This window comes from Bos indicus, chromosome 26, assembly GCF_029378745.1.
Source record: "Bos indicus isolate NIAB-ARS_2022 breed Sahiwal x Tharparkar chromosome 26, NIAB-ARS_B.indTharparkar_mat_pri_1.0, whole genome shotgun sequence".
Classification (NCBI taxonomy): domain Eukaryota; kingdom Metazoa; phylum Chordata; class Mammalia; order Artiodactyla; family Bovidae; genus Bos; species Bos indicus.
The window spans coordinates 9,251,287-9,270,234 of NC_091785.1; the positions used below are offsets into that span (position 1 = coordinate 9,251,287).

At 41.4% G+C, this 18,948-nt stretch overlaps 1 protein-coding gene across 2 annotated transcripts in view; it reads left to right on the plus strand.

Annotated features, from left to right (window-relative positions):
* Window positions 1-18,577, plus strand: part of MINPP1 (multiple inositol-polyphosphate phosphatase 1) — a 71,750-nt gene extending 53,173 nt beyond the window's left edge. The window contains exon 5 of one of the 2 annotated variants that reach the window (XM_070780431.1): window positions 18,305-18,577. In XM_070780431.1, coding sequence (XP_070636532.1) covers window positions 18,305-18,386 — 82 coding nt within the window. In that variant the 3' untranslated portion in view covers window positions 18,387-18,577. Of the gene's footprint in view, window positions 1-10,984; window positions 11,119-18,304 lie in introns of those variants that run through there. The other variant, XM_070780433.1, reaches the window with a different exon arrangement.
* Window positions 18,578-18,948: the final 371 nt, after the last annotated feature.

An 18,948-nucleotide genomic window follows, 5' to 3' on the forward strand; every position in this document is an offset into this window, starting at 1 on the left:
AGTCAGGAGATCCATTGTCTAACAAGTCAGTAATCTCATATGTGCTTTAGGCAGAATTTATATAAATTGGATGCCCAGGATTTGGGCTTCAGCCTTTGGGCATTTACTGAAGCTCTACTTCCATGCTGGGCACTGGAAAAACGACATGGTGCCCACCTCAGGAAACTCATGGCCTTCTGAGGGAGACAGAGCCTTAAGAAGATTATTGCAGTGTACTGCACAAGTGCCGAGAAGATCCATAGAATGATCAGCTCTGATGACCAAAGAAGCTTCCTCAGTGAGGTAACCTCTGAGCTGAGTCATGAAGCCTGAGCAGCACTCACATGGTGAGAAGGGGCCGATGGTGCCAAGTCTCAGCACAGTGAAGAGCTGTGTTTTGGGAACTGCAAAAGCATGTCCCTTAATCTCACATTATAAAACTCGAGTTTGATTCAGCTCTGGACAAAACGGTTGTGACAATTACTGGTTTTCTTGAGAAGTATGAAAACAGGGCCTTCATGTTTGAACACACTTAGCTTCACATCCTGATTCTACCACATGCCAGTATGATCTTGAGGATGTTAATATTACTCTCTCTTTCTAAATATCAGGTACCTTATTTGTAAAATTAGCATTCTTACTTTGCATAATTTTTTAAGGGGTTATGAGAAACAGCATAGGTAAAGACCTATAACAAGTAGGATTGCCTGATCTGGTGAATAAAAATACAGGGCACCAAGTGAAATTAGAATTTCATACAAAAACAGATAATTTTTTTAATATAACTATGTTCCAAATGGGCTTCCCTGGTGGCTCAGCTGATAAAGAATCTGCCTGGAATGCGGGAGACCAGGGTTTGATCCCTGGGTCAGGAAGATTCCCCTGGAGAAGGAAATGGCAAGCCATTCCAGTTTTCTTGCCTGGAGAATTCCATGGACAGAGGAGCCTGGCAGGCTACAGTCCATGGGGTCACAAAAAATCAGATACAACTAAGTGTGATTAATACACATATTCCAAATACTGCATGGATACACTTACACTAAATAATTATATGTGGTTTATTTGAAATTCACACCCAAAGGGGCATCCTGTATTATTTAATATTAAACTCATAATTGAAGAATAGATGCTTTTGAATTGTGGTGCTGAAGAAGACTCTTGAGAATTCCTTGGACTACAAGATCAAACCAGGCAATCCTAAAGGAAATCAACCCTGAATATTCATCTGAAGGACTGTTGCTGAGGCTGAAGCTCCAGTACTTTGGCCACCTGATGTGAAGAGCCCTGATGCTGGGAAAGATTGAAGGCAGGAGGAGAAGGGGGTGATAGAGGATAGGATGGTTAGATAGCATTACCAACTCAATGGACATGAATTAAGCAAACTGTGGAAGACAGTGAAGGACAGAGGAGCCTGGTGTGCTGCAGTCTGTGGGATGGCAAAGAGTCGGACGTGACTTAGTGTTCAACAGTAGTAACAACAAACTCATAATAAATGAACTGTAACTCAATAAGTTATTGGCATAAAGGACAGATGAGCCTGGCAGCCTACAGGCCATGGGGTCATAAAAAGTTGGACACAACTGAGCAACTAACAGTCAGGAATGGACCTTAGAGGAAGAACATCTGGCTGAGCAGAAAATCATTTGCATGATTATGCTGGAAAGCACTGACTTGGAGGAAATAGGAGATTTGGAATAAAATTGTAGACTCCACATAGTGTGTAAATACGTTACACTATACGTAGATGTAGATACACATACACGTGGTGGGGTGGTGGGGTAATAGTGGGCAACGTGGAGGGAGGGTTTTAGTTCATATTAGGAATCCAGAAACTTCCCCAGGATCGATGAACATATTCTCTTAAGAAAAAAAAAATTTTTTTTAAGTTGGTTAACAACAGTAACAAAACCAACACATTTATAACAATCACTTGTTTAAAGGCCATGCCAGCAGGATCTGAGTTTTGGTACCATATAACTTCAAACTTTTCAGCAGTCTGTAGTGGTAGAGATGTTGGCCTTTTTTCAAGGTATAAAGATAGTTTTTTGGCCTTCATGTGTCAGACTTTACATTTATTCTCTTCTTTCTCCTAGTAGCACTGACAGGTCTCAGAGTCCTTGGCTACTGAGAGGATGATGCACACTGGACCAGCTAAAAGGTCACTGAGTCTAGCACTTTACAAAACACTTAGCTTATGTCAGGAACTGTGGGGAGGGATTAAAAAAAGGATAAGTCCAGTGCCCTCCAGGAGTGTGCAATCCTATTGAGTCTGGAAAAGAAAAGAAAATTGAGAAATGTAGTTTACTACTGTAACATATGTTCTGTGAAGGCTGAGTGGACCTGACCAGTGTATCCCCAGAGTTGAGTGTGGTACCTGACAAACAGTAGAGGTCCCGTAAACATCTGGTGAGCAAACTTGTGTGTGGGCTGCATTCACTAAGGAAGGTTTAATGCAGCAGTTTAGTCAGTGGCTCAGATAGTAAAGAATCTGCCTGCAGTGCAGGAGACCTGGATTCGAACCCTGGGTCAGGAAGATCCCCTGGAGAAGGGAATGGCTACCCACTCCAGTATATTGGCCTGGAGAATTCCATGGACAGCTGAGCCTGGCAGCCTACAGGCCATGGGATCATACAGTTGGACACAACTGAGCAACTAACAGTCAGGAATGGACCTTAGAGGAAGAAAATCTGGCTGAACAGAAAATCATTTGCATCATCATCATAGCAGCTGGCATTTACTATGAACCAGGCACTGAGCGAAGGACTTTATGTGAATTCTGTTCGGGTGTTTCCGGTAGCCCTTAAAAGTTTAGGTACACGGCCCCAAAGCCCATTTTGCTTCTGCAAATCAGCTTGAGTGTTCCCTCGTCAGGTAGACCGTCCCTGACCGTACTGTCCAGAAGCATTCCTTCCGGTTACTCTATCTCAACCCCCTGTCCTTTCAGAGCACTGATGACACTTCATGTGAATCTATTCAATATCTTTGGTGTATATTTTTCCAGTCTCTGAGGACAGAGGCTGTGTCTGATTTTATCACGGTTGTGGTCCTTGTATCTGCCAGCCAGTTCATTCCCTGGTAGTTGGAAGACACCCAATAAATAACTATTGAACAAGTACATTCTTCTGCCCAGAATCATCTTCTCAGTTCAAAGAAACAAACAAAAAAATACCTCCAGAAAACTAAAAACAAAAACATAACCTACCAGGACTCCAGAGTCTCCGGGTCTAAATGTCCATGAGTGGGTCAAAGCATCTATTTCTTTTCTTTTTCAAAACAAAATTCTGTGTGTGCATCTGATACATAGCTAAAGAAGAGCACTCTGGTGAGGGCAAGATACTGTAAGGAAATTCACTATATGAATTCATGTTAAAATCTGATGAATACAGTTTCCTCCATGCAATATTTCAAGTAAAGCTTCATAGATCTTTCTCTAAGAAACATATTGGCCATTACCTTTGGCTCAATATAAACTGGTTTCATACCTAATCATACCCATCCCGTTCTCTCCAACTTTAAAAAGTGAGAAAATACTACAAGCAACAAATACATTGAAATTAAAATGTATTTTCCCTGACCCTTAATATGATAAGATGGTCAAGCTTATTCAAAATAAGAGACGTGAAAATTATAACTATGTTGGTATCACTTCTCATCTATGAGATGACAAAAGTGCGAAAGTTTGACAACATTTTATTGGCAGGACCACAGAGAGACAACCACTTTGATACATTGCTGTGTGTGTTAGTCGCTCAGTCGTGTCTGACTGTGAAACCCAATGGACTGTAGCCCACCAGGCTCCTTTGTCCATGGAATTTTCCAGGCAAGCATACTGGAGTGGATTGCCATTCCCTTCTCCAGGGGATCTTCCCAACCCAAGGATTGAACCTGGGGCTCCCATATTGCAGACAGATTCTTTACCATCTGAGCCACCAGAGAAGCACAAAAGAAAATCCAGAAGAGTGATGATCAAGATTACAGACTCTTGGTCCACAGTGATAAAGCAAACACAATGTCCATGGCAGCCTTTCCATGCTGAATGTATCCAAAGGAGAAATAAAAAAATATTTTCGGGATGATGGGGAGGAGAAGAGAAAGATGGTAGCGAGAATTTTGTGAAATAATGACTCCTGTGTAAAAGTGGATGAAGGACCAAACTCTAGGAGCCATGCTTTGAAAGGAACTGGGGTATCAACTTCAGATTCCACTTAATCAAAAGGTTCTGGGTCAAGTATGGGGTAGAGGATTTCACATGTTTTATCTGATTTAATCTTAGTTCCATATTTTAGCCATGTGTTGCCCCCTCCTTCATCAAACTCTTATTAATGAGTGTTAACATTTACCTTTTTTATATCACCAATCTTCTCTGGAAGTGCTAATGCATAGTTAAGGTGTGTGTGCTCAGTCACTGAGTCGTGTCCAACTCTTTGCCACCCCATGGGCTGTGGCCTGTCCTCTGTCAATGGGATTTTTCAGGCAAGAATACTGGAGTGCATTGCCATTTCCTCCTCCAGGGGATCTTCCTGACCCAGGGATCAAACCCAGGTCTCCCACATCTCGTGCATTGGCAGGCAGTTTCTTTACCACTGAGCCATCTGGGAAGCCACATAGTTAAGGTAGCCAGAAGCAAAACCAGAGAAGCCTGTTGTAGTAGAAAGAATAGTGGAACTCCAAAGATGGCTATGTTTTAATTCCTAAAAGCCATTAGGTCATATGGCAAGGGGGAATTAAGGTAGCAGATAGAGCTGAGGTTATTAACAAATTGACCTTAAGAAAGAGAGTATACCCTGGATTATTCAGGTGGGCCCAATATAATCACAAGAGTTCTTAAATGTAGAAGAAGAAGGCAGAAGGGAAGGTCAGAGCGATGCAGTGTAATGAGAACTCAGCCAACTGCTGTTAGTTAGTTTTGAAGACGAAAGGGGGCCATGTTCCAAGGGATGCGGGCAGCCTTGAGAAGCTGGAAAGAACAGGCAAACAGATTCTCATATAGAGCCCTCGAAAGAGACTTCAGACCTCCTGACACCTTGATTTATCCCAGTGAAACCCATCTCAGACTTCCAGCATCCACAAAACTGTAAAATAATAAAGTTGAGTTGTTTTAAGCCACCAAGTGTGTGCTAATTTGTTATAGCAGCAATAGCAAACTAGTGTGATTGTTTATGGCCACAGACTGAAAACAAAACTCACTACAGATGATCCAACAGATCAGGTGCATCAAAGGGGTGATGACGGATGAGTTCAGGATGGTCAACCTGATGGTGGCCTGGTCCTTACTGAACCTGATTGTGAAGATACAACGTGTACTAGCTGACCACAGCATTGGTGAAAGGTCATTCATTCTTGGCAGAGCAGAGGGAAAGGATGAGCAGCTCAAAGGAGCCTGAGAAACTACCAGAGATAGCGAGTGTGACTCCAGTCCTGGATCCAGGACTTGCTGTGACAAGCAATTACTATAATAGTTCAAACTTTGACTCCCTTGTTCTTTCTACAGCCCTCCTTCCTGTCTATGATTTCATCTCTACATGAGAGGTAAGGAATACCTCTCATTTTACGCTTACAGTTTTTCTTGTACATCATGTCTTTCTCCTATATGTAGCACACTTCAAAATTTTTTGAAACTAAAAATTTTAATAGGACATGTCTAGGTGTTCACTTTTTTCTTACCTTTCTTGTTTGGGTATATGATGGGCTCTTGAATTCCATGCACTGTGACACATCTTCATATCAGCAAAGTTTTCTGTTAATTAATTAATTTTTCATAATCTGTTTCTGTTAATTTATTGCTTATGGTTTTTTCTGCCATAAGCAAAAGGAATAATTTTTATCTGGAATTATTATCTAGTCTCTGCCCTACCTATTTATCACATTTTCACTCTCAGCATTTCCATTTTCCTTTTTTTTAATGTTGAGTAACCTTGAGAACACTCCCTCCCAGTGTTCTGAGAACCACAGAGTTAAGATAATAGATATCCAGGGGGGTGGCACTGCTGATTGGCCATTCTGAAGATAACAGTTCAACATTCTCTTTCGTGCATGGTGAGGGAAACAGATGCCACAGAGTGACATTTGATTGATATTTATAAAATCAAGGGGGTGAGAGCACAGTGAGAATAAATTCTGAATTTCCAGTCAGTGGATTTTTTAGGTAGAAAGAAGATGAAAACAATGAACAAATAAACAGATGAAAATCACACTACTCAGAAAAAAATAGGTTACTTCCCTATATTTTTTCTATTGCTTCCTTCTTCTCAAGCTAATTCTCCAAATCACTGCTTCAGTTTTCTTCTCTGTCGGTGTGTGACTAATTATGTGATTATATTTTAACTTTTTTTTTTTTTAACAATAGTTCCATCTGATACAGTTTTTGATTTCTGATTCCATCTCAACTAGCTCCTTTAAAAAAATCAGTTTGTTATAACTATTTCATAGTTCATCTTTTATTTCAAACATCCATATTTTCCTTAATCTTATTCAGAGTGCAAAGCTGATGGTTTCTTAAAATCAATTAGCTCTCCTATAGAAATATTTTCCAAACACATGTTATTCTGAAAACCTCAAGGGCCAAATTCTCTATCATTTATGTTATATAATGTTTCATGGGCTTCCCCTACCACATTTTAAATATTGTTTATCCTTGAAAAGGGAGAACTATATTCAGCTCTGGTGAATGCCTGTAATCATGGGGCAACGGTGAGTGTTAGAATCCTCTGTTTGCATCTCAGATTGGAGGACTGGATGGGCAAGCCACCTAGCCCATCTTTGTTAGCCTGCAGGTTTCTTTTTATTCTAAATCCATTCACTCTAAAGGACAGATCCCCTGGTCCTTACAAGAGAGGACGTCTGACCTTCAGGATTGAGTTCTCTGCCCTCATGGGGGCAGTCATCTCTAGCAGTCTGTAGTTCTGCCTGTATTCACCTTCTCACTTTTCCCTACTTAGAACCCCTCTAAGGTGCATCCCCCTAGCTTCTCATTCCAGGCTTTGCTACGAAAACGTCCTTCCTGACATCTGGCAGATAGCTGGGGAGCACTCCTAGTTGGTAATGCCAGTTGGACTTTCATCTTCTTTGTGCTCATGAGTACTTTAATAGGAAACAGGAGAAGGATTACCAGGACTGCTTGGTTTCTGCTCTCTGGGAGCTCTGGTTGAGAATCAATGGAGTCTTTCCTGCTGGGCTTTCAGACACTTGCCCCTCTTGCTATTTTGCCTCGTCTCCCATATAGGAATCCTGTGCTTCAGCCTTCCTAGTTTCTTCGCTTCCTCTCTGAAGCACTACCCTCATTCATAGCCAGCCTCTTCCTAACAGTTTCACAAGATGGCTTCCGCAAAGCCAGCTCCAAGCTGGAGATTAGGGTGCAAACGGTTCCTAAAGGGAGCTTGAGGTCAACGCCTGTGGAAAGACACAGAGAAGCAAGATTAAACAGAAGCTGAACTCCCATTGGAGGCCTTGGGAGTCTTGGGGCTGGAATGGTCCTTTAGATATCCCACAATGGGAAAAGAGGGGCAGGATTTTATATCTCAAGCAAGAATTCGTCAGATGTCGACTGCCCTGGGAGAAGACATGACTGCGAGGAAGGCAGTTTCAATAGGGTTGACAGCTGAATACATCTTCCAGCAGCACGCCCAACATCTGAGGGAATAAACTACTCGTTCCTCAGAGGGATCTGGGTAGCATAGCCCATGGTCTACCTCAGGCAGTCAGTGGATAAGACGGCCCAATACCTTAGCCTCTTGAGTCTTAAGACACTGAATTGAAATACTAATAACACAGAGTGCCATCTTTCATTGGGTTGACTAAGGTAAAGGGCAAGATTATAAACTTCCTGCCATCAATTAGAGTAAGATGACAACCAGATGGCCTTAGATTAGAACCAGAATTGTTTAGAGTACTTCAAGCTAAAAAGATTTTTTTTTTAAATTTGTGAGATATAATTGACATATGACATTTTATTGATTTCAGTTGTACAACATATGATTCCACATTTGTATATACTGCAAAATGATCACCACAGTTTAGTTTAACATCCATCACCTTACATAGTTAACAAAACCTTTTTTCTTTTGATGAGAAGTTTAAAGATATACCCTCATAGCAACATTCAAATATGAAATACAGTATTGTTAATTATATTTATATTATTATAACTATACATTTATTTTATTTACTAAAGATGGTTTATGACAATTGATAATGAAAATACAGAATAGTATTAGATAAATATAATCCTCTGCTGCTGCTGCTGCTGCTAAGTCACTTCAGTCCTGTCCGACTCTGGGCGACCCCATAGATGGCAGCCCACCAGGCTCCCCCGTCCCTGGGATTCTCCAGGCAAGAACACTGGAGTGGGTTGCTATTTCCTTCTCCAATGCATGAAAGTCAAAAGTGAAAGTGAAGTTGCTCAGTCGTGTCTGACTCTTCGTGACCCCATGGACTGCAGCCCACCAGGCTCCTCCGTCCATGGGATTTTCCAGGCAAGAGTACTAGTAGTGAGTAATTAAAACTAGGAGTTGTCTGTTTTGAGAGAAGACCAAGAATTAACACAAAGACTCCTGATTTTGTGAAGAGAATTTATGTTGTCTCTATAATTTTCCTTCTTGTAATACAAGAGCCTGAAACTAAAATGATCACAAGCTTTAAATACCTATGTAAGAGATTTTTGTTTCATTCAGCTGTGAAGCAAAACCCTCATTTATGTCCTATCACCTTATAGGTCAGCAAGGCCATGAGTAACTATGACTTAGAAACTTGATATATGCTTCCTCAGAGACAATTGATGACTAGAGATGGAAAAAAAATTGAATCAGTGGTTACAAACCACATGCATGCAGAGGAATGGGAGTGGAAGGGAAGTGCCTTTCATTTTCCAAGAGAAGCTAAAAATTCAGATTTCTGTGTGAAGTTTCCGGATTTTTTAGTGTAGGAGACTAATTCACCTTAAAAAAAAATTGTCGTGTGAGTCAAACAATAAATGTTATAAAGTGAAGTCAGGCCTGCGGGCTGCCTGACTGTAACCCGTGAGTTCATTTCGTCAGAATCCTTTTTGGTGAGGTCAATGAAAGTTGCGATACAAACAGAACAGCGCTGTCATTTATTGCAATCGCATTTCCTTCAAAAGCTGTGTTATAACGTTACATTGGCCCCAGAATATTGCTGTTTAAGTAGACAACCAACATCAAGAATGTCACTAATATACAGTAAGAGTATAACTATACATTCCTTTATATTTGGCAATAGTTCAGGTGAGGAAAAAATTTAAGGCTTTTGACCAAAGGCCATTATAAAACGTTTAGAGACTAAAAATCTAGTACCTTTTGCTCTTCCAAGTCAGTAGTGACATGGACAAATAGTATTTTGTATTATCAGTTTCTCCTCTTTCTATTGGAAATAACATTTCCCTATTTGTGTCTCAGTGGTAAAGAATCTACCTGCCAGTGCAGGAGACCTGGGTTTGATCCCTAGGTCAAGAAGATACTCTGGAGAAGGAAAAGGCAACCCACTCCAGTATTCTTGCTTGGGAAATCCGATGGACAGAGGAGCCTGGTGGGCTACAGTCCATGGCGTTTCAAAGAGTTGGACACGACTGAAGCAACTGAGCACACACACAGGCATTCTTGAGAACCACGCGTCCTTTTTCAGTTGTGTGATTCCTTTGGGAGCTGCCATGTTTTTGTCTTGTGTTGATTTCCTGCTCACTATTAACTGATCTAGTCCTGAGTGTCTGACCCAAGGCAGATGAATCAGAGCTTCCTGACAAAAGGAGTCAGGCCCTGTCTGATGGCAGGAACTTACAGGAGCCATGTGGAAGAAGTTTGTCTCTGATGAAAGAGACAAACACTCAGCTCACCTGCCAGGAAAAGCAGAGCAGGTGATAAGGAAAGAGAGAGGGGGTCTTGGCTGCATTTGTGACCCTGGCTCCAGTTGTTTCTGAGCCTACACTACTTTTAGTCTGATTGTTCACGGAAATATGCTCAACAGCACATGTCATTAGGTAGTATAGATCAAAACCACAATGAAATACCTCTTAACAAACACTGCTAAGTCACTTCAGTCGTGTCCGACTCTATGGGACCCCATAGACAGCAGCCCACCAGGCTCCCCCGTCCCTGGGATTCTCCAGGCAAGAACACTGGAGTGGGTTGCCATTGCCTTCTCCACAACGGACACTAAGTGGCTATAATAAAAAAGACAATAGCAAGTATAGGTGAGGATGTGCAGAAATTGAAACTCACATTATGGTAGGATTATAAGACGGTATGGTAATTTTGGAGAACAGTTTGGAAGTTTCTCAAAAAGCATCTTGAAAGTTGGAATGGTATGTCTGCACAAAACTTATACGTGAATGTTCATAGAAGCATTATTCATAATAGCCCCAAAGTGGAAACAACCTAAATATATCTAACAGCTGATAGACAAAGTGTGATAAATTCATACACAAGGGGCTTCCCTGGTAGCTCAGACGGTAAAAAATCTGCCTGCAGTGCAGGAGACCTGGGTTCAATCCCTGGGTCAGGAAGATCCCCTAGAGATGGGAATGGTTACCCACTCCAGTATCTTGCCTGGAGAATTCCATGGACAGAGGAGCCTGGTGGGCTACAGTCCATGGAGTCGTAAAGAGTTGGACACCGCTGAGCAACTAACACTTTCCCTTTCAGGTTCTCTATAAACAGAGAAAGAGTGATCCAGTAAGGGGTATTTTTTATTTTGCACACAGTCAGGAGAAAATCCTGGCCTGTGAGTGCAGCAGGAAGAAAAATATGACTGGAAGTACTTTCCTATGTGAATAAAACTGATTAGAAACTCTACTTGGAACTCTGAGGAACATTAGACCTGGGAAATCGGCTCTCTGAGGTTGATTTATTTTATGGCTATTTAATTGTCCCCAAGTTATCATCTCAGGTCAAACTGAGTATGAAAATACTGTATAAATGGCATAACTTGTGTTTCATTTTTGCGTAATTTTGGTGGAAGAAGTTGATTTTTTTTTTTTTAAATCCTTTTCCAACAGAAGATCATGTGTCCCAGACTCTGAGACGGAAAAATAGATGGCATCTCTCTGCAGGGCTAGGGAATGGCAAAGTCGAAATACTGAAAAGCCAGAGAAATGAGGAATCTGGCAATGGGTGATTTTTTTTTTCCATTATTTATATCTTGTAAGTTTTCAGAAATAAATTTTAACACACTGTGGTAAAGTGTGAGCATTTAATTCAGCATGAAAAGGAAGGCAAGTGAAGCAAAAATACGGGTGATGAATATGAAGGCTGAATTAATTAAGATGCTTTGGGATGAATTCACGTGGTAGAAACACATCTAATCTAATTTTAGCCAAAAGGGTGACTGAATGACTCAAGTAAGTAAGAGGTCCAGGAGTGATCGAGAGTCAGGCAAGGCTGATTCCAGGAGTTCAGACAATGTCACTAAGGCAAAGTCTTTTTCTCTTGACTCTCCTTTTTTTTTCCATTTCTTCTTCTCTAGTCCTATCTTTTATTGTGTTGACTGCATTTGCTTTTTTCCACATTTCCCACTTCTACTGTTTTATATATGTGTATGCATGTGTGCATGTAAGTGGTTACTTTATTTAAACACATAATTTAATCAAAATCTCTATTCTCCAAACAAAAAAAGACACTTGACTTACTTTTATTTCTCTCTACACTATTCTTTGGGTGTTCCTTGGAAGGATTGATGCTAAAGCTGAAAGTCCAATACTTTGGCCACTTCATGCGGAGAGTTGACTCATTGGAAAAGACTCTGATGCTGGGAGGGATTGGGGGCAGGAGGAGAAAGGGATGACAGAGGATGAGATGGCTGGATGGCATCACCGACTCGATGGATGTGAGTTTGAGTGAACTCCAGGAGTTGGTGGTGGACAGGGAGGCCTGGCATGCTGCGATTCATGGGGTCGCAAAGAGTCGGACACGACTGAGCGACTGAACTGAACTGAACACTATTCTTCCCAACTTCCATGTTACTACTCTCTGAAATTTTGGTCCCAGCTTGTTTTTAAACACATAATTTTTAAAACATTATTCATTTTGATTTCAGTTCAGTTCAGTCACTCAGTCGTGTCCGACTCTGTGACCCCATGAATCGCAGCATGCCAGGCCTCCCTGTCCATCACCAACTCCCAGAGTTCACTCAAGCTCACGTCCATCAAGTCGGTGATGCCATCCAGCCATCTCATCCTCTGTCGTCCCCTTCTCCTCCTGCCCCCAATCCCTCCCAGCATCAGAGTTTTCCAATGAGTCAACTCTTCGCATGAGGTGGCCAAAGTACTGGAGTTTCAGCTTTAGCATCAGTCCTTCCAAAGAAATCCCAGGGCTGACCTCCTTCACAATGGACTGGTTGGATCTCCTTGCAGTCCAAGGGACTCTCAAGAGTCTTCTCCAACACCACAGTTCAAAAGCATCAATTCTTCGGCGCTCAGCCTTCTTCACAGTCCAACTCTCACATTCATACATGACCACAGGAAAAACCATAGCCTTGACTAAACGGACCTTTGTTGCCAAAGTAATGTCTCTGCTTTTGAATATGCTATCTAGGTTGGTCATAACTTTCCTTCCAAAGAGTAAGCATCTTTTAATTTCATGGCTGCAATCACCATCTGCAGTGATCTTGGAGCCCCAAAAAATAAAGTCTGACACTGTTTCCACTGTTTCCCCATCTATTTCCCATGAAGTGATGGGACCAGATGCCGTGATCTTCGTTTTCTGAATGTTGAGCTTGAAGCCAACTTTTTCATTCTCCTCTTTCACTTTCATCAAGAGGCTTTTTAGTTCCTCTTCACTTTCTGCCATAAGGGTGGTGTCATCTGCATATCTGAGGTTATTGATATTGCTCCTGGCATTTTGATTCACTACTATATTTTTTGTTGATTTATTTGCTCACTGTGACTTTTTGCACCCTTCCTTTAGATTCACTTTTTTTTTTTTTCTTGCAAGAGTACACCCTAGTGTAGTTTTTTCAGTGAGAGTCTTTGGATAGTAAATTTTTCAAATATTTGTATGTGTTAAAATATCTATTTTGTCTTTCCACTTGGCTAGATATAGAATTCTGAGTCCAAAATTATTTTCCTTTAGCATATTGACTGATGATCTCCAGTGTTGTTGATAATTTCATTGCCATTCCTTTCTTGTATTATTATGTCTTTTCCCTCTGATAGCTTTTAGAATGTTCACTTTATCTCTGATGCTCTGGAATTTTACATGATATGCCTACAGGTGTGTGTTATTATTATTATCCTATGGCACCCCACTCCAGTACTCTTGCCTGGGAAATCCCATAGATGGAGGAGCCTGGTAGGCTGCAGTCCATGGGGTCGCTGAGAGTCGGACACAACTGAGTGACTTCACTTTCACTTTTCACTTTCATGCACTGGAGAAAGAAATGGCAACCCACTCCAGTGTTCTTGCCTGGAGAATCCCAGGGATGGGGGAGCCTGGTGGGCTGCCGTCTATGGGGTCACACAGAGTGGGACACGACTGAAGCGACTTAGCAGTAGCATACACTTGATAGGAATTTTCTATTTGAGAGCTCATTTCTTCCCCTTTAGCTTTGGGTTGTTCTTCCTAGTATCTCTTCAATGTTATCTTTTCACTATTTCTTCTATTCTCTGCTTCTGACACTGTACTAAATATATAGATGTGTTCTCTCTGAACTTTTCTTTAACTTTTCATTCTCTTTATCTTTTTGAACTTCATTCTGGGAGATAAACTTAGTTTGACCTTCCAGTTTACCCATTCATTCTTCAGCAGTAAGGAAGCTGATATGAAGCTCATCTATTCAATTTTTATCTCCATACTATATTTGCATTTTAACATTCCTAGTTGATCCTAGTTCTAGCATGTCCTAGTTTCAAACTTTCTCTTGTTTCGTGGATTTTATTCCCATCTAAATTTGTTTCCTTGAGGATTTTGAGGATATCCTCACTGGGGAGTTCCTCCTTCCAGTATTCATTGATACTAAACAATAAAAGCACATTTATGAATAGATTACATTGAAATAAATGTCTCAAGAACTAGAAGCTTCTAAGGGATGGAGAACCAAGAATATTCTCTTCTCTCTTTCTATTTTACATCTTCTCAAAAGATAGCATTTGGAAATGAAATGGATTTATAAAATGCGTTTGACCCATTTAGAAATACTTGTAAGAAATTATATTCCTCCAGAGAAAAACTAGGAAGTTATTTTTTTTTTCTCTTCCCTTTCCAATCTTGATAAAAAGTGCTAAGGACACATAAATCAAGATCAAAACTTTGCTTCATCAAAAGCTTGCAAATGAAATATAGCAAGGCAGTCTAAGACAACAAACACAGAGAATCAAAATGTCCAGGACTCTTGGCATCCTTATGTTTGCTCTGAAGCTTAAAGGGTGACACAAAACCAGTTGCAAGAAGTGAGAGTGAACTATGTCTTTAACATTTGGAATCTGAGATCAATAATCAGGTAAAATTGTAATTGGATTTGGAAGAGATTTAGCTTCTCCTCCCTTAATGATCCTATTTTGAAACCTGAACTTTGCTGGGAGGGCTAAGTAATTTGAGTTTCTTAAGGCTACACTGAGAAGCCTTGAGTTTTGCTTAATTGTTTCTAAATATGGAAGAAAACAAAACATGGAAAGACTGGTGTTGATCAGGTGGAGTGAACATTTAGACCTGCTAACCTGGAAACCGGAGAAGACAATGGCACCCCACTCCAGTACTCTTGCCTGGAGAATCCCATGGACGGAGGAGCCTGGTGGGCTGCAGTCCATGGGGTCGCACAGTCGGACACGACTGAAGCAACTTAGCAGTAGCAGCAGCAGCAGTGATTTCAAAATTCCATTTTGTTAGAAAATACCTTGTATAGTAAAAATCATGGGACTGTGTTAAATATATTTCTACTTTTCATCTATTTAAATGAACCACTGTCCTCTACAACTACTGGCTTTAGGCACCAGATTAAAACACAGCTTTTCAAAAATTTATTTCAAAGCCTGAGAAAATCAAACACACCCATTACTGAAATCTGTCCTTCTAGTCCATGAAATGAATTGCTTCATTGAAACCTAGTTGTTTCTACCAAATCCCCTTGTTATACGTTGGCTCTACATGGATAGACAGTTTTAGAATTTTCCAAAAGTGATCACAGAGCTGACTCAAGCTTTCTGAATCTGTACCACTGTGGTTTGGCTCACAAACCTGAAGTTACTCCAGTCTTCACTAGAACCATAAGTCTTGCCCTTGGCAGATTAAATATTCAATTCAATTTTTCAGATATGTGCTAAATAAAGAAGGGAGAAAGATGGTAGGAATAATCACGGCCCAAGATCCACAGTTATCACTCACAACACCTTGTTAAAACAGAATCTCCTTCTGATTTTGGCAAAGTGATGGACTGTGCTAATGCCCAATTTAAAAAAAAAATTCTGTTGCCAGATAAATTTCCTAATTAACATTTGATAGTATAGTTCTCATACTATCTAAATATTTGCCTCTCTAGGTAGAGAGGGGCCTCATTATTTTTAAAACAAATAAGCAAACAAATAAATAAATAAACCGATGGGATTACCATGAGAATCTCAATAAGCACTAATGTGTGAGCACAGTGCTAGGTACTTATTAAGCACATAATAATTGGTTAAATACCAGTGCAGTGCCTTAGGCTTTATTTATAGGTGGTATCAATTAGCTATTACTGTATAAAAACTCTCTGAAAACTCAGTGGGTTAAAACAATGACCATTTATTTTTGCTCAGGGGGTTGTTAATCATCTGAATGGTTCTTCCGGTTGCGGATGGACTCACTCATGCATTTGTAGACGTGTAGGCAGCTTTTCTGATTTTTGGACTGGCTTATTCATAGGCTGAGTGTCAGTGGCGTTCTGGTCTAAGATGGGCCTGGCTGGAATCCATCAGTTCTGCTCCATGGGGCCTCACATCCTACAGGAGGTTAGCCTGGGCTTGTTCTCATGGCAGTCACAGGGCCACAGGAGGTCGATCAGAAGCAAGCATAGCCGTTTGAGGCCTAACCTTTGAACAGACGCTTCACTGCTTTGACCACATTCTGTTGTCCAAAGCAAATCACAAAGCCAATCCATTCCATAGTCAATAATGGGGAAACAGACTCCATCTTTTAGTGGGAGGAGTGACCAAGTCACATTGCAGAATTACATGAATACATGGAAAGATAGATAATTGAAGCCAGTTTTGCAATTAGGCTGCTAAATAGATTTTCAGTTAATGTGAGAGAATATGTAAAAGGAAGGGATTTCACTTATACATATTTCACTGCTGGATAATGTTATCTACATTTAGGGTTTCCATTTCCTCTAAATTCTGGGTTTGAAGTTTGGGTCTTTGATTCTTTGGTGATGTGCCGTAGAAATTGCAGGTAACAGGCAAAAAAAAAAAAAGAAAGTAAAGAGAGAAAAAAAATATAGGCTAGCTCACAGACTCTAAGGATAAGCTTCAGCAAGGACAGGGACCCTGGATCACTCAACATTTAGACAGCAAGAATTAATCTGTTCAGGGCACTGCCTTAGGAGTCAGCTTTCCTGGAGAGAAAGTCCAACTGGCCTCTGGGTTAGTTGCCCAGACCTTGGTCATAGGAGGGTCAGGTACCTTGATTCTAAAGTGGTAGCAAGAATACAGGCTAAGAGTCTGGACAGTTCTCTAAGATAACACGGAATTCACTACCAGATGAAGGGAATTCAGGGCAGGCAGATACAGCAGTGTTCTCTAGAAAGTTTAAACAGCTTGACCCTAGAAAAGAAGATCCATAGTGGTTAAATTCCCACCAGTGAGGGCATGGAGAAGTCAACTGTCATGTCCTTTCTTATCACTCTTCCCAGCAAGTAAAATTTAGAAAGCAGCTAGAGGCAAAAGATGCAGATTATCCAGATAGAGAAAGTAAATTAGAGCTGTCTTTCCTCTACCCATTCAAATGCAAGTGACAGTTTACTTCTTTAATTAATTCTTCATCTGCCCTGGCTTGATCAAAGCGTAGTCTACAGATTATTGTTAAGCCTTTACTCTGCTTCAGAGAATGTGGGAAATGTGTGGACAAAAAGAGAAGATACATTTTTCAGAGTTATAGAAGTTCGGAATGCTTCTGGCCACTGTGACTTTACTCATGGGATGTTTATTGTTACTGAGCAGCAAGTCCTAAAGTAGTGGTTCCGGAGTGGGTCCAGAAACTCAACAGAGTCTTCCAAGGACCCGGTGCTCAGCGTAGCTGCAATGTGTCCTCAGAGCTACAAGATGGCTGCTGCGTCTTCCAGCACTATATTCTCACAGGACAGCATCTCTAGCAGAAGGGAGCGAGGAAAGAGCAAGAGAAACACTTTTGCTTTGCTCACTTCCTTTTACCCAATACCCTTTGGTGTTATGCTTTAACGCTCTTACATGTTACTGGCCAGGACGTGACCATCCTTAACCTAATCACTCTAGAAGGGAAATGAGATCACCACAATGGGCTTAGACCAATTTTAGTTCAAACTCTCAAGTTTGGCATATTGCCTCTGGCACCAATGGTGCCTCCACTCACATTTACTTGGCTTTGTCCCTCATTGGGTCAGGGTTCATGGGGCACGGGACCTAGGTAGTTGCACAGGACATCTCGTTTAGAAGGGCTTGGTTTAGTGCTCTTCTGTAGGTGTCTTGAAATTCTCAATAATTTTTAAACAAAGAAGCCAGCCTTTTCATTTTGCCCTGGAATCCCACAAATTATCTAGCCAGTCCTGGCTGGGATGGGCATTCCACACAGGCCTTGACTCAGTTCTCCCCAGTAATCCTTGGTACAGGAAGGCACCCATTCAGTTCAATCAGTCGCTCAGTCATGTCAGACTCTTTGTGACCCCATGAACCGCAGCACGCCAGGCCTCCCTGTCCATCACCAACTCCCGGAGTCCACCTAAACCCATGTCCATTGATTCAGTGATGCCATCCAACCATCTCATCCTCTGTTGTCCCCTTCTCCTCCTGCCCTCAATCTTTCCCAGCATCAAGGTATTTTCAAATGAGTCAGCTCTTTGCATCAGGTATCCAAAGTATTGGAGTTTCAGCTTCAACATCAGTCCTTCTAATGAACACCCAGGAAGGCACCCATGGGTGTACTCAATAGGCTGATGGAGGGACTCCCCTGGTGGTCCAGTGGCTAAGACTCCAAGCTCCCAATGCAGGGGTCTGAATTGAATCCCTGGTCAGGGAAGTAGACCCCACATGCTGCAACTAAGAGTTCATATGTCTCAACTAAAGACCCTGTGTGCCACAACAAAGATTGAGGATGCCCTGTGCTATAACTAAGACCCTCTGCAGCTGATAAATAAATCAGTATTTTTTTAAAAATAGGCTGGCAGACATGGATAACTTGGAAGCGTGGTGGACTAACACAAACCCTAACCACTGCAACACAGGACTGACAGAGAAGTGACGGTGCGTCTCATCCTTCGGGGCATTGTGCATGCTTCGTAGAAGGTCCAGGTGGAATCCACCTCCATTGTCCACAGCAGTGACCTTGATAACATACTCTTCAATTGGCCTGTCTTCCTTTTCTGCCCAACTCTCATCAGACCCTCATTCCTAGTCCCTGGAATCACCTTCCAAATAAATATGTGCAACGTGCACCCTAGTCTTGTCTCAGGCTCTGCCTTGAAGAGAATCCAAGCTCAAATACCATTCAAAAAAAAATTATGGTTTCCTGTCAAGAAGTGTACATGACTGTCTATTGGTTAAGCAACATTAACAATGTCACAATAGTGCTTGTGGGATAGTAAGGAGGAACCACCAGATCCTGTCCCCCTGACTTGCACAAAAGAAATCTAACACTTGTTGAGTACCTACTCTGTGTCAGATACGGTGCTGCTTTTGGATGTATTTTCTTATTTCAGCTGCACAACAGCCACACGCAGCAGTGGTCCTCACCTCCATTTTACAGGTAAGAATACCAAGGATAAGAGAAGTCGAGTGGTTCTCCAAGGTCAATAGGTGGAAGA